Below are 11,371 nucleotides of genomic sequence, written 5' to 3'. Positions count from 1 at the left end.
CCTAAGTCCAAGCTGGGCATAGCTGCACATACCTTAAGCCTACCACTTGGGAGGCTGAAAACTGATTCTGAGGTCAGCCTGGCCTGTAGAGGGAGACCTTATCTAAAAGGAAAAAAACCAAAAAACAAAAAAAACAAAAACAAAACAAATGAAAACCCAACTCCCCCCACCCCCCAAAACAAAACCAAAACAAAAAACCAACCAAACAACAAAACAAAAACCCAACAGACAGTACTTGTGGTGCATGGTAATTGTTAGTTCTAGTATTTCCACTTTTTTGCTTTTGTTGAGACATGATCTTACTGTGTAGATAACCCTAAGCCTGGCCTTGAACCGACAAAGCAGCTATACTAGTCTTACCCTCATGTCCCTGCCAGAGCATACCAAGTGCTAGAACTCCAGGTATATACTGCCATGGCAGAATTCCACTTTGCTTTAAATAGAATTTCTTCATACACTAGTGCACATGCATGTGGACAGATATATCTGGTACACGTGGAGGTCAGAGGACAATGCACACTTGGTTCTCTCTTGATCCTAAAGACTGAATTTAGCTCATTAGGTGTTGTTACCCGATGAGCCATCTCTCCATGTCCCACAGCTTCCTTCTTAAATTTTTTTTTTCAATTCTTTGCCAAAATTTTTAGACAATTCTCTGATAACCCTAGTATCTTTAGATCCTACAAATAAAAATAGAATCTTGTTTTCACTCATGACTCTTTGTGAGGCTATTTTATTGAATGTCCTACAACATATCTGCAACACTTCTTACATTTGAAAGCCTCCTATATTATTGTTGTAGAACAACATTCCATTAAGGTTAGTGTTTTAGCAAAACCTTGCTATCTCACAGGCTCTGCTTGGCTCGGTCCTCTGCTTCAAGGTCTATGCTTGACATCGTATATGGCTAGACTCAGGTGGACTCCAGTGGGACAGGATCCACCTCCAAAACCACATGGTTGCTGGCATCATTCTTACCATCACAAGCACCACACTCCAGTAACTCTTCTGGTCACATGAAGTTTGATACAATCATTAGGCAGCACCATTTAAGATGGGCCACACATACAGAGCCGGCTCCCAGCCACGTGTCTGCATTTCCTCAGCACTGCCTCAGTGCAGTTAAGCAGGGATCTTAGCATCTTGTTCAGCTTCAGTTTGTCTAGACATTCTCAGGAAGTGATACAGTCTAAACTCTAATAAACTAGTCAATTTATTGCAAATTAAACTTATATTTTAATTTTAGTTGTATAGTTTATTGGCCTTGATACAAATAATTTATAAGTAATGTGTTTCAGTATAATCTGATCTATTAAAGATTTACTTTGAATTTAGAAGAAAAAAAAAACCCTTGAGTACAACTTTTCCCTATTACATTATACTGAGCATCTGAATTTAGGAGAATAAGAAAACTACGTTAGTGTGATTACATATGCCTATAATCCCAGCACATGGAGGCAGAAGTAGATACACTGTTGTGGGTTCCAGCCAGCCAGGATAACACATAAGACCATGTGTCAAAAGAACAAACCAACCCCCCAAAAAAACAAACAAAAACACCCCCAAAACAGAACAAAAAAGAATTAAAAAAAACAAAACCACCAAACCAAGCCAAAACAAAACCCTAATTTATGTACTGAATGAGCAATTATGAACCATGCTTTAGCATGAATTTATAAAAATACCTGGGTCAGCTGGTATTTTGCTAATATCCGTTCATCAGTCTCTCTTTTTAAAAAAAGATTTACTTATTTTATGTATGAGTACACTGTAGCTGTACAGATGGTTGTGAGCCTTCATGTGGTTGTTGGGAATTGAATTTTTAGGACCTCTGATCCCTCTGGTCAACCCAGCACGCTCTGGTAGGCCCTGCTTGCTCCTGTCCACTCTGCTTGCTCAGTCCCTGCTCGTTCTGGCCCAAAGATTTATTTATTATACATAAGTACAGTGTAGCTGTCTTCAGACGCACCAGAAGAGGACATCAGATCTCATTATGGGTGGTTGTGAGCCACTATAAGGTTGCTGGGATTTGAACTCAGGACCTTTGGGAGAGTAGTCAGTGCTCTTACCCGCTGTGCCATCTCACCAGCCCCCCCCATCAGTCTCTCTCTTTTTTTAATTAGGTATTTATTTCATTTACATTTTCAATGCTACCCCAAAAGTCCCCCACACGCTCCCCCACCTACTCCCCCACCCNCCCACTCCCACTTCTTGGCCCTGGGGTTCCCCTGTACTGGGGCATATAAAGTTTGCATGACCAATGGGCCTCTTTCCACTGATGGCCAACTAGGCCATCTTCTGATACATATGCAGCTAGAGACACGAGCTCCGGGGGGGTACTGGTTAGTTCATATTGTTGTTCCACCTATAGGGTTGCAGATTAAGTGTTGAATATTCATACAAGTTCATTTTTCTCACAACTGAATTGTCAGACATAAACAATTTCAACTGGCATGCTGAAGCCAGGCATGATGGTACACACCTGTAATCCCAGCACTCTGGATACAAACAGGCAGGACCTAGAGCCTGAGATCTGTCTAGGTTATAGAGTAAGCCTGCCTTGAAACAAAACAGCATGTCATATTATAGTAGTTATTTATGGTGCTATGATATAAACATGAAACGTGAGGAAAATTAATATTTCCTTTAAATTTATTTATTATATGTAAGTACACTGTAGCTGTCTTCAGACACCCTAGAAGAGGGCATCAGATCTCATTATGGGTGGTTGTGAGCCACCATGTGGTTTCTGGGATTTGAACTCTAGACCTTCGGAAGAGCAGTCAGTGCTCTTAAGCGCTGAGCCATCTCACCAGCCCAATATATACTTTATTTCAAAAGGAAATCCCGACTGATGAAAACTAACAAGAAATACCACCTCATGAGTTAGCTAGATGGCTCAGCAGTTAAGGGCACTTGTCACTAAGGCTGATGACCTGAGTTTGATCCCTGGGACACACATGGTGGAATGAGAACCAACTTCCATAAGCTATCTTCTGATCTCCACACATGTACCGTGGCATGCCTCAACCTCACACAAATAAAATGTAAAATACTGCACCCTTGTTTTAAAAACAGATTTCAGAAGACATATACATTTAAGAGCTTTTTATTCTCATGTGCAGAAAGTATCAGGCTTTTTGTTGTTGTTGAGAAAATAAAGCCAGTTTTATTTCTTGCGTTTGAAGTAGTCTTCAATTGGCATCCTTAACACACCACAACCACGTCTATAGGGTTTTCTCTCCTTTTTTCACAGATGCTGATTAGGTTGATCTTCAGGCTCAGCACAAAGCTTCTCCACCAACTTGACGCTCATCACAAGAGGGTTCAAGCATGCACTTGCCTAAGGCTTTGGCAGCGATGATTCAAGGCTTTGATCCCCATGCTGGGCCCTCTTGAATGAAGGCAGTCTTCAGTGCTTCTGTTAGGCAGTAAGTATCCATTACACCTCCATCAATAATGCCTTCCTCAGTCCTAGCGGGTTGTGGGTGAAGCTGAATCCTGAACACACTTGAGTCTCTGCATGACTTGACATCAGGGGAAGAGAGCTCATGAGCTACTTTCAACATTTGTAACTATTGCGTAAAAAGTAAAATAAAGCCACTTTCTTCAGAAATAAAAACAAAACAAAACAATCTATTAACCATCCTTAGTATAGACTATGAGTTCCACATACCTCAATTATGTATTTTGTTTTTCCTCTTTTTCCTGGGCATAGGACTACCTGGAATGAAAGCTGCTATTTACCACCTGTGCAGTTAGGGAAGGCTCTGACCAGGTTTTGGCTAGTGGTATTCAAACAGAACTGTTTGGTACAATTGGAAAACATTCTTGAACAAAGGGTAAAAATCCTATGGCCCTGGTTCTTGCTGGTCACAATGTCTGTTGTGAGGACTTGAGCTTTAGAAATCAATTTCAAACCACGGGTTAGAAGCAGAAGCTCAGGTTGGCTGAGCAACAAACTGGGCTTGACATACCACCAGAATTCTTTAAAGAGGAAAACCTCTCACATTTTTAAAGGTTCTAATATTGGGAATTTAGTTTTATGTTGCCGAGCCCAACCTCAACTAACACACCTTTCAATTGTTGGCACATCACATCTTTGTTAGAAATTGTAAATGAGAAATTATTTCAACACCTGAAGACCAAACTACAATAGAAGATTCCATAGGCTCAAGATTTTGAGACATTTTGGCAAGAGTTCTATGTAAAGTATATCCTTCCCGTGGCATGGCAACATCATTTTTCTTTAAAAAAGTTACTGGGCAGACATCATTTCCACCATCACCTATATAAACAATCTGTGTATATCTCACGCCCTTTTTTAACTGTTTATCTATAAATTCTCCCAAAACTGTATTTTTGCAAAGATTCTTTGGGCACCTAGTGCAAGAATGAGCATGGTAATTTTTCACTGTGAGACGACCACTGCTATCAAAGGATGCTGGATTGGTAAACACGTGATCAAAGACATCGTGAAAGGCAGCAGCTTCTAGAACCCAGTCTATGAAGATGGAATTTGAATCTGAAATGATGATGCAGTCAAATCTGTCCTTATTCATCCTCAGGAAGTTGAGAAGTTCTATCATCCCTGAGGTGAAGGGCAGTGACGTCACTGCCCTCTTCAGTTCATCTGCTTTTACCCCCTCATCTCTCAAATATTTAAAGACTCTGCCCATAAATTCTGTCCAAAGCCCCTTTTGATAAGAATCTTGTAGCTCAATGGGAAGCTTTTTGTCTGGAGCACACTGTACAATCCAGGTGTCACTGTTGTCGTCTATGATTGTATTGTCAAAGTCAAACACCAACAAAACTTTCATGGTTCCAGAAACAGACTTGGGTTACCCTGAAAGAGAAGATATATTATTCCCTAAACACACTGTGTTTACATATCTATTATACTGATTTAAGAGAAGCAAATGTTAACCCGATAAGAGCTGGGTGTGGTAGCACGTGTCTGTCACCTTAGCACTTAAGAGGCTGGGGCAGAAGGAACAAGAGGTTGAGGCTGACCTGGCTATACAATGAGAATTTACCTTATATATATATGCATATATATATAAACTAGTTAACATGCTAAAACAAGGAGTAGAAATTAGTAACTTATCATGTTTTTTGTTTTTCCTGAAATGGGAGTGTCACTATCTACCCCTGGCTAGTCTGGAGCATTCTATGTGGAACAGGCTGGCCTGGAACTGAAGAGCAACCCTCTTGCCTCTGCTTCCCAAGTACTTCCATTAAAGGTACACGCTACCACACTTAGCTCTTATTAAAGGTACACGCTACCACACTTAGCTCTTATTAAAGGTACACGCTACCACACTTAGCTTTTATTAAAGGTACATGCTACCACACTTAGCTCTTATTATGCATTAAAAATTTAATTTTTTCTGCTTATATATGTTATATGCACCAAAATTGTATTTGGTGCCCAAGGAGGTCAGAAAAGATCTTTGGATCCCCAGAACTGGGGTTACTGATTGTGAATTATCATGTGGGTGACAGAAATTGAACCTAGGTCCTCTGAAAAAGCAGTTAAGGATTCCTACCCAGTGAGCCACCTCTCTAGCTCCCAATTAAGCATTTTTTTTAGGGCCATCGCTTATTTTTCCTAAGTTATTTTATTAGCTTATACTACTTGTAATAATCATCATTATTAAAGTAAGAGGCCATAATATACTATAGCTATTCTATATATTAACAAAAGTTCTGAACAAATTTAAGTTATGTAACTATAAAATGTAAAATAATTTTAATTGGCTTTCAGATTGAACTCAATTTCTAAATGTCAATGTTATGACTAAATATTATTTAATAAGGCCACACCTCCTAATAGCATCACTTCCCATGGGCCAACCATATTCAAACTACCACACATACCTCATGGAGATTCACAGAGTATGATTTTAAAAAGTTTTCTAGGAAATGTATACATAGCTCAGAGGGAGAGACCTGCCTAACATGTGCAATGCCTCAGTTTTATCTCCAGCACCATATTAAAAGAAAATTTTCCCTAATGTAACTCATTGTTAGTTGAATAATGCCTCAAGCATAGGTTAAATTCACCACAAATTACTGAAATTTTAAAATTTGGTTGGTTGGTTTTTTGAGACAGGGTTTCTCTGTGTAGCCTGGCTGTCCTGGAACTCACTCTGTAGACCAGGCTGAGAAGAACATGAGTGAAGTAAACTCACATTAAAGGTTGATCTAAGAGTATTTTTTTTCTCAATTTTATATTTTTTTCCTGTCTTATAAACATATTTTTTTATTAAAACCACCTACCCAAACTGGTACTTGCAGTCCAATTAATGCTACTTCAGCACAGAGGTTAGGCCACTGCAGTCTTCAATTTGCAAGCTGTTTGTAAATATTACTCCAGTTCTGTATGCAGAGAAATTGCTCTGATATGCAGCAAAGGAACAAAGATTTAACTCCTAAAATTAATAGAGATATTTTAAAGGTTTAAAATTTATTTTTTCTAATTAGATTCCTCTTCCTCATATCAAAAAAACCCAAAAAACAAAAAAAAAAAACAAAAACAGCCAGGCGTGGTGGCACATGCTTTAATCCCAGCACTTGGGAGGCAGAGGCAGGCGGATTTCTGAGTTCGAGGCCAACCTGTTCTACAGAGTGAGTTCCAGGGCAGCCAGGGCTACACAGAGAAACCCTGTCTCAAAAAACAAAACAAAACAAAACAAAACAAAACATGTACTATTAATTAAGAAACAATTTGATTATACATATATACTTGGAATAAATACTAAAAAAAGAATGCCATATAAAAATATTTTATCTGATTAATAAAATCACAAGTATGAAATCAACTGAATATCATTTCAGTTTTTCTCATTAAAAGGGAAACACTATTATTTTATGTATATTCAGCTATGAGCAATATACTTAAAATAGAAATCTACAAAAATTAAGGAAGTTCACAGACCGACTTTTAACAATGTGAATTTACCAGGAACTCTTTTACTAAAATTTGAAAACCAGACCAGTAATCCCAGCACTCAGGAGGCTGAGGCAGACATAATGCTGCACTCTTAGACGCAGCTTCGGTTACTCAGCGTCAAGTGTGCAGTGTGAAGAGGGCCAGGGAGCAGAGAGGATGGGAAAGCCCTTGCTGAAACGAGTGCGGCAAGCCCATTGTGAGCCCTACAAGGCACTCCCACAGGGGAGAGGACTCTTAAAGCTTGCCCTCTGACTAGTACACCATCACACTCACTCAATACACACACAGTAACACATTTTATTAACAAATCAAAACAGTATTCTCAGAGCTGAAGAGATGGCTCACTGGGTAAGAGCCCATGTTGCTCTTCTCAGGACCTAAGTCTGGTGGGACAATTCTAGCTCCAGGGGACTTAATGTATCTAGATGCCGTGGCTGTCACATGCACGCTCGCGCACACGCGCACACACACATACCCCAAATAAATAAATAAGGGGCTGGAGAGGCGGCTCAGCAGTTAAGAGCATTGACTGTTTTTGTAGAAGATCCAAGTTTTCGTGGCTTATCACCACCTGTAACTGAAGCTCCAGGGGGGTCTGACAGCCCTAGCCTCTTTGGGCACCTTCAATCATGTGCACGTACCCTCACACAAACACATATACAAACATACACATAACTAAGTATATAGCATGCAGAAAATGGTTTATGGACAGTGGCCAGATCTTAATGAATGGTTTAATAGTCATTTGTAGTTTTTCTTTTGATTTTGTTTTAGAAATATCTCAACAGTCATTTAAATTCTGTTTCCAATTAGGTTGCAAAAGAGCTTCGAGGCAAAAAAACCAAAAAAAAAAAAACCAAAAAAAAAAAAACAACTAGTTCTAGACCAACTTGTATGGAAAGGCTATAGGTGGCACTTGCAATCGGGAGTTTCAAGTCAAATATGAGACCCTATTTGAAATATAAGACCATATGAGAAAGTTAGAGATATTTTATGAGGTTCAATACTTATAACTAATTTAGTAAAACTCCTGAGAATTTCCACTGAGAGACGTGGTCTACACAGCTTCTGCCTTCTAAGTTATATACTCTACCCCAGTTGCTTCAAGGATAACTCTAGAGTGAACAAGTTAAAGGGCACCTGTGTTGTCCCTTGTGGTGAGGTCCCTCAGCTCAGAGTTTCTGTCCTGTGAAGGAACACACCATCACATCCACCTAACTTCTTGCTCACTCTGCGTTATCTTGTGGGAAGAGGGCCTTAGGAAAAGAAAGGCACAATTTGCTGGGGATGCAGCTAGCACTGTGTAAGTCACCAATCTCTCACTAGGCGTCGTGCTCTCTCACAAACTATGCAAGCGGCTGTTGGCCTACAAAGACAGTTCAATCCCTGACCTTTCCAGCCCTGGGGAGCTTTCAACTCGCTAGCACAAGTACACAAAAGTTCCGTCTCCAGCAATTTTTATTAATCCTTCCATACTTACCAGCATTATTACAGTGGAACATCTCTGATAGAAAACCTGAAGAGAGATAGCACAACTATGCATTAGAACGTTCATTATTGAAAAGTCGCACTTCCTTTAATTCAGTAATGAAATCAGCTGTACAGCGATATGTCAGGAGAGAGCCTCTGCTGAGATCAAGTGCCAGTCCACTTTTTGTGTCATTAGAGACTGACTGGTTCCCCACGTACACTAATTAAAAGTTATTTACCAAGCAGTTTAATGTATGTTAAAGGTATTAACGCGAATGTTCTGGGGACAACATTCAAGTTTTAATAGTCCTACGTAACAACTGACAGGGTCTCATCTAGTCCTGACAATGCCTCATAAACCAAATCACTTAAAAACACCTTTTCTGTCCTTTAATCCTTGTGGCTCGGTGGTCAAAGGGCTGTCCTTCACCTCAGCCAGCGGGGCGCAGAGTAGAAGCTCGCACCCAGCCTGGGCCTCGACTCGCACACCGGCCGGTTCCAAACTAGCGCAGCGTGTGAGAAAAGCGGCGGCGGCCGAGCCGGACCGAGGGCTCCTCACTGACCCAGGCCTAGGTCGCAGCGGGCAGCCAGCATCAGTACCAGCGTCGGCCGGTTGGTTCTCGTGCCTTACGCAGTCGCTGAACTGCTAGGGCCCGCTCGCCCACCGCTCTGCACTGCGCACGCGCATACCCGGGCCGCGGGCCTCGGTTCAGCCGCGGACAGGGCTCCTTCCTGGTTCCTGGATGGTGACTGACGTCACTTCCGGCGTGGTTGCTAAACAACCAAATGGTTTAGTTATCGCTCTGTGGCTGACTTCAGCTTGGAAGTCCTATCACCCGCTCTGGACTCGCGGGATCAGCTTGTTAAAGATGCAGGTGCGCTTTGGACGGCGCTCCGGGCAGGCGAAGGAAAGCCAAGGTGAGCTGCCTTGGCCCGTGCCGGAGCTGGGGTTGTTGTTTCTAGAACCCCAGCATAGGGTGACAAGGTGAGGGCTTCGGTTGCCTTTTGAAATGGGCTTTACCAAGTCGAAAGCAATCCCAGCAAGCATCCTTGGAAGTTAGTCAGGTTGGCCTTCAGGTGAATGAGTGGAAAAAGGAAAGAGGACTAGGGGAGCATAGTAGTAGAAAGTATAGAATAGGGATAGAATAGGGGTAGAAAAGGCAGAAAGTTAGAGCCTTGCCCCAGCTGTAACTGGTCAGACACTCGGGGCACTTAAGCTTTGTAATTCGTTGAATAAATTTTGGAATGCCGTTTGGAAATGTTATTGACCTATCAAAATCTTTATAATGTTGCAGACCTGCTGAGTAGTCTTTTCTAAAGCTCAAGGAAATACCTCAGTTCTTTCCACGCTAAAGTTAAAATTCTCCCCTAGTCAAATGCTTTGATAATGTAAAAAAAAAAAAAAAAATGATAATGAGGTAATTAAAGTGACCACCTAAGATTTGATTTTTTTTTCAAAGATGTGAGCAAGTAGGACTTCTAAAAACAAAATCGCTCTCAGCCCCGGGTCGCAGCCGTCAGTGTTGCGTTTGGGCTCAGCAAGCCTGAAGCAGAAAAAAGAAAAAGCCTAAAAAATTACAAAAGCCTCAAAAACCTTAAAAAAAAAGAAAAGAGAAGAAAAGAAGAGGGGGGAAAAAAAGCAAAAGGGAAAAAAGAAGAAAAAGAACCAGACAGCGACTTGTGCTGGGAGCCCGCGGGGAAGTGACTTTCACAGCTTCCGGCCTGTTTGTCCGTCGGCGTCTGTCTGTCCGTCCAGTGGTGAGCCATCCCCCTCGGCCCAGCCCGCCCCTGCACGCCTCCGCGCCGCGTGGCAGCCCCGCGCCCGGGCTGGCCGCACCACGTGTCCGCGCTGCCCTTCGCCGGCACCCGCAAAGATTTGGTTTCCCCCTTCCCGGGCTGCTGTAACTGTAAACCGCCCGGAGCCCGGGGCCTATATTTATCGCGAAACGCGTGTTCCCAAGGCGGCTGTGAGCGCAGCATCTGATTGCCTCTTGAAAAATTTTTGCCCCCTTTACGAGGGGATTTCCTACTTTAATTTTTATTTTTTAAGCCTCAAGCCAGGACAGCTGGAGAGTACAAACTCCAGGAGCNGGCCATATTGNTTTTGAGAGCCTTTTGTCTTGGGGCTTTTGCAGTCCCGTGCAAGTCGTCCCGCACTCGGGTCCCGGCTNGGAGCCTCCCTGCTCCAGCCTTCCCGGGCGTCGCTGGTGCCACCTGTGCGCTGCGGCGCGTGCCACAGCTCCTCGGAGCCCCTTTTGTCCTGCAGTAGGCCTTGTTAGAAGTCCTCCTGGNGGGGCTCGGGGTCGTGGGGGGTGGGGAGATGAACGCTGCAGCCAGCAGCTACCCCATGGCCTCCTTATACGTGGGCGATTTGCACTCGGACGTCACCGAAGCCATNCTGTATGAAAAGTTCAGCCCTGCGGGGCCTGTGCTGTCCATCCGGGTCTGTCGCGATATGATCACCCGGCAGCACTCTCTGGGTTATGCCTACGTCAACTTCCAGTAGCCAGCTGACGCTGAGAGAGCCTTGGATACCGTGAACTTCGATGTGATAAAGGGAAAGCCGATCCGCATCATGTGGTCGCAGAGGGATCCCTCTTTGAGAAAGTCTGGGGTGGGAAATGTCTTCATCAAGAACCTGGACAAATCCATAGACAACAAGGCACTGTATGACACTTTCTCTGCCTTTGGAAACATCTTGTCCTGTAAGGTGGTCTGTGNTGAGAACGGCTCTAAGGGCTATGCTTTTGTTCACTTCGAGACCCAAGAGGCCGACAAGGCCATCGAGAAGATGAATGGCATGCTTCTCAATGACCGTAAAGTGTTTGTGGGTAGATTCAAGTCTCGCAAAGAGCGGGAAGCGGAGCTTGGAGCCAAGGCCAAGGAATTCACCAATGTTTATATCAAAAACTTCGGAGAAGAGGTGGATGATGGGAATCTGAAAGA

The 11,371-nt window shown here is 42.7% G+C and overlaps 2 protein-coding genes and 1 pseudogene across 6 annotated transcripts in view; 2 read left to right on the top strand and 1 right to left on the bottom strand.

Moving 5' to 3' along the window:
* Positions 1-2,937: 2,937 nt before the first annotated feature.
* Phospho2 (phosphatase, orphan 2) lies at positions 2,938-9,137 on the bottom strand. 4 transcript variants are annotated; one of them, XM_021152615.2, is made up of 4 exons: positions 8,804-9,137; positions 8,436-8,471; positions 6,283-6,434; positions 3,094-4,846 (listed from the first exon to the last, which is right to left on the bottom strand). In XM_021152615.2, the coding sequence occupies exon 4, from the start codon at positions 4,818-4,820 to the stop codon at positions 4,095-4,097; it is 726 nt and encodes a 241-aa protein (XP_021008274.1). In that variant the 5' UTR covers positions 4,821-4,846; positions 6,283-6,434; positions 8,436-8,471; positions 8,804-9,137; the 3' UTR covers positions 3,094-4,094. The 4 variants fall into 4 exon arrangements, with proteins under 4 accessions (XP_029330455.1, XP_029330456.1, XP_021008274.1 ...); XM_021152621.2 differs by having other exon boundaries at positions 8,856-9,137; XM_029474595.1 differs by lacking the exon at positions 6,283-6,434 and having other exon boundaries at positions 2,938-4,846.
* A 70-nt stretch (positions 9,138-9,207) lies between these two features.
* Positions 9,208-11,371, top strand: part of Ccdc173 (coiled-coil domain containing 173) — a 36,693-nt gene continuing 34,529 nt past the window's right edge. The window contains exon 1 of the mRNA XM_021150546.2: positions 9,208-9,343. Coding sequence (XP_021006205.1) covers positions 9,295-9,343 — 49 coding nt within the window. The 5' untranslated portion in view covers positions 9,208-9,294. The remainder of the gene's footprint in view (positions 9,344-11,371) is intronic.
* Positions 10,574-11,369, top strand: LOC110289324 (annotated as a pseudogene). Its single transcript, XR_003835949.1, has one exon. The product of XR_003835949.1 is annotated as a polyadenylate-binding protein 4 pseudogene (transcript).

The sequence above is a fragment of the Mus caroli genome, chromosome 2 (assembly GCF_900094665.2).
Source record: "Mus caroli chromosome 2, CAROLI_EIJ_v1.1, whole genome shotgun sequence".
In the NCBI taxonomy this organism is placed as follows: Eukaryota; Metazoa; Chordata; class Mammalia; order Rodentia; family Muridae; genus Mus; species Mus caroli.
The sequence above is the reverse complement of the archived record's forward strand: the minus strand, read 5'-3'. Positions and strand labels throughout refer to the sequence as shown.

What these genes read in the sequence shown, in the direction of transcription:
- Phospho2 (XM_029474595.1), bottom strand. Translation starts at nt 4,820, where the DNA reads ATGAAAGTTTTGTTGGTGTTTGACTTTGACAATACAATCATAGACGAC.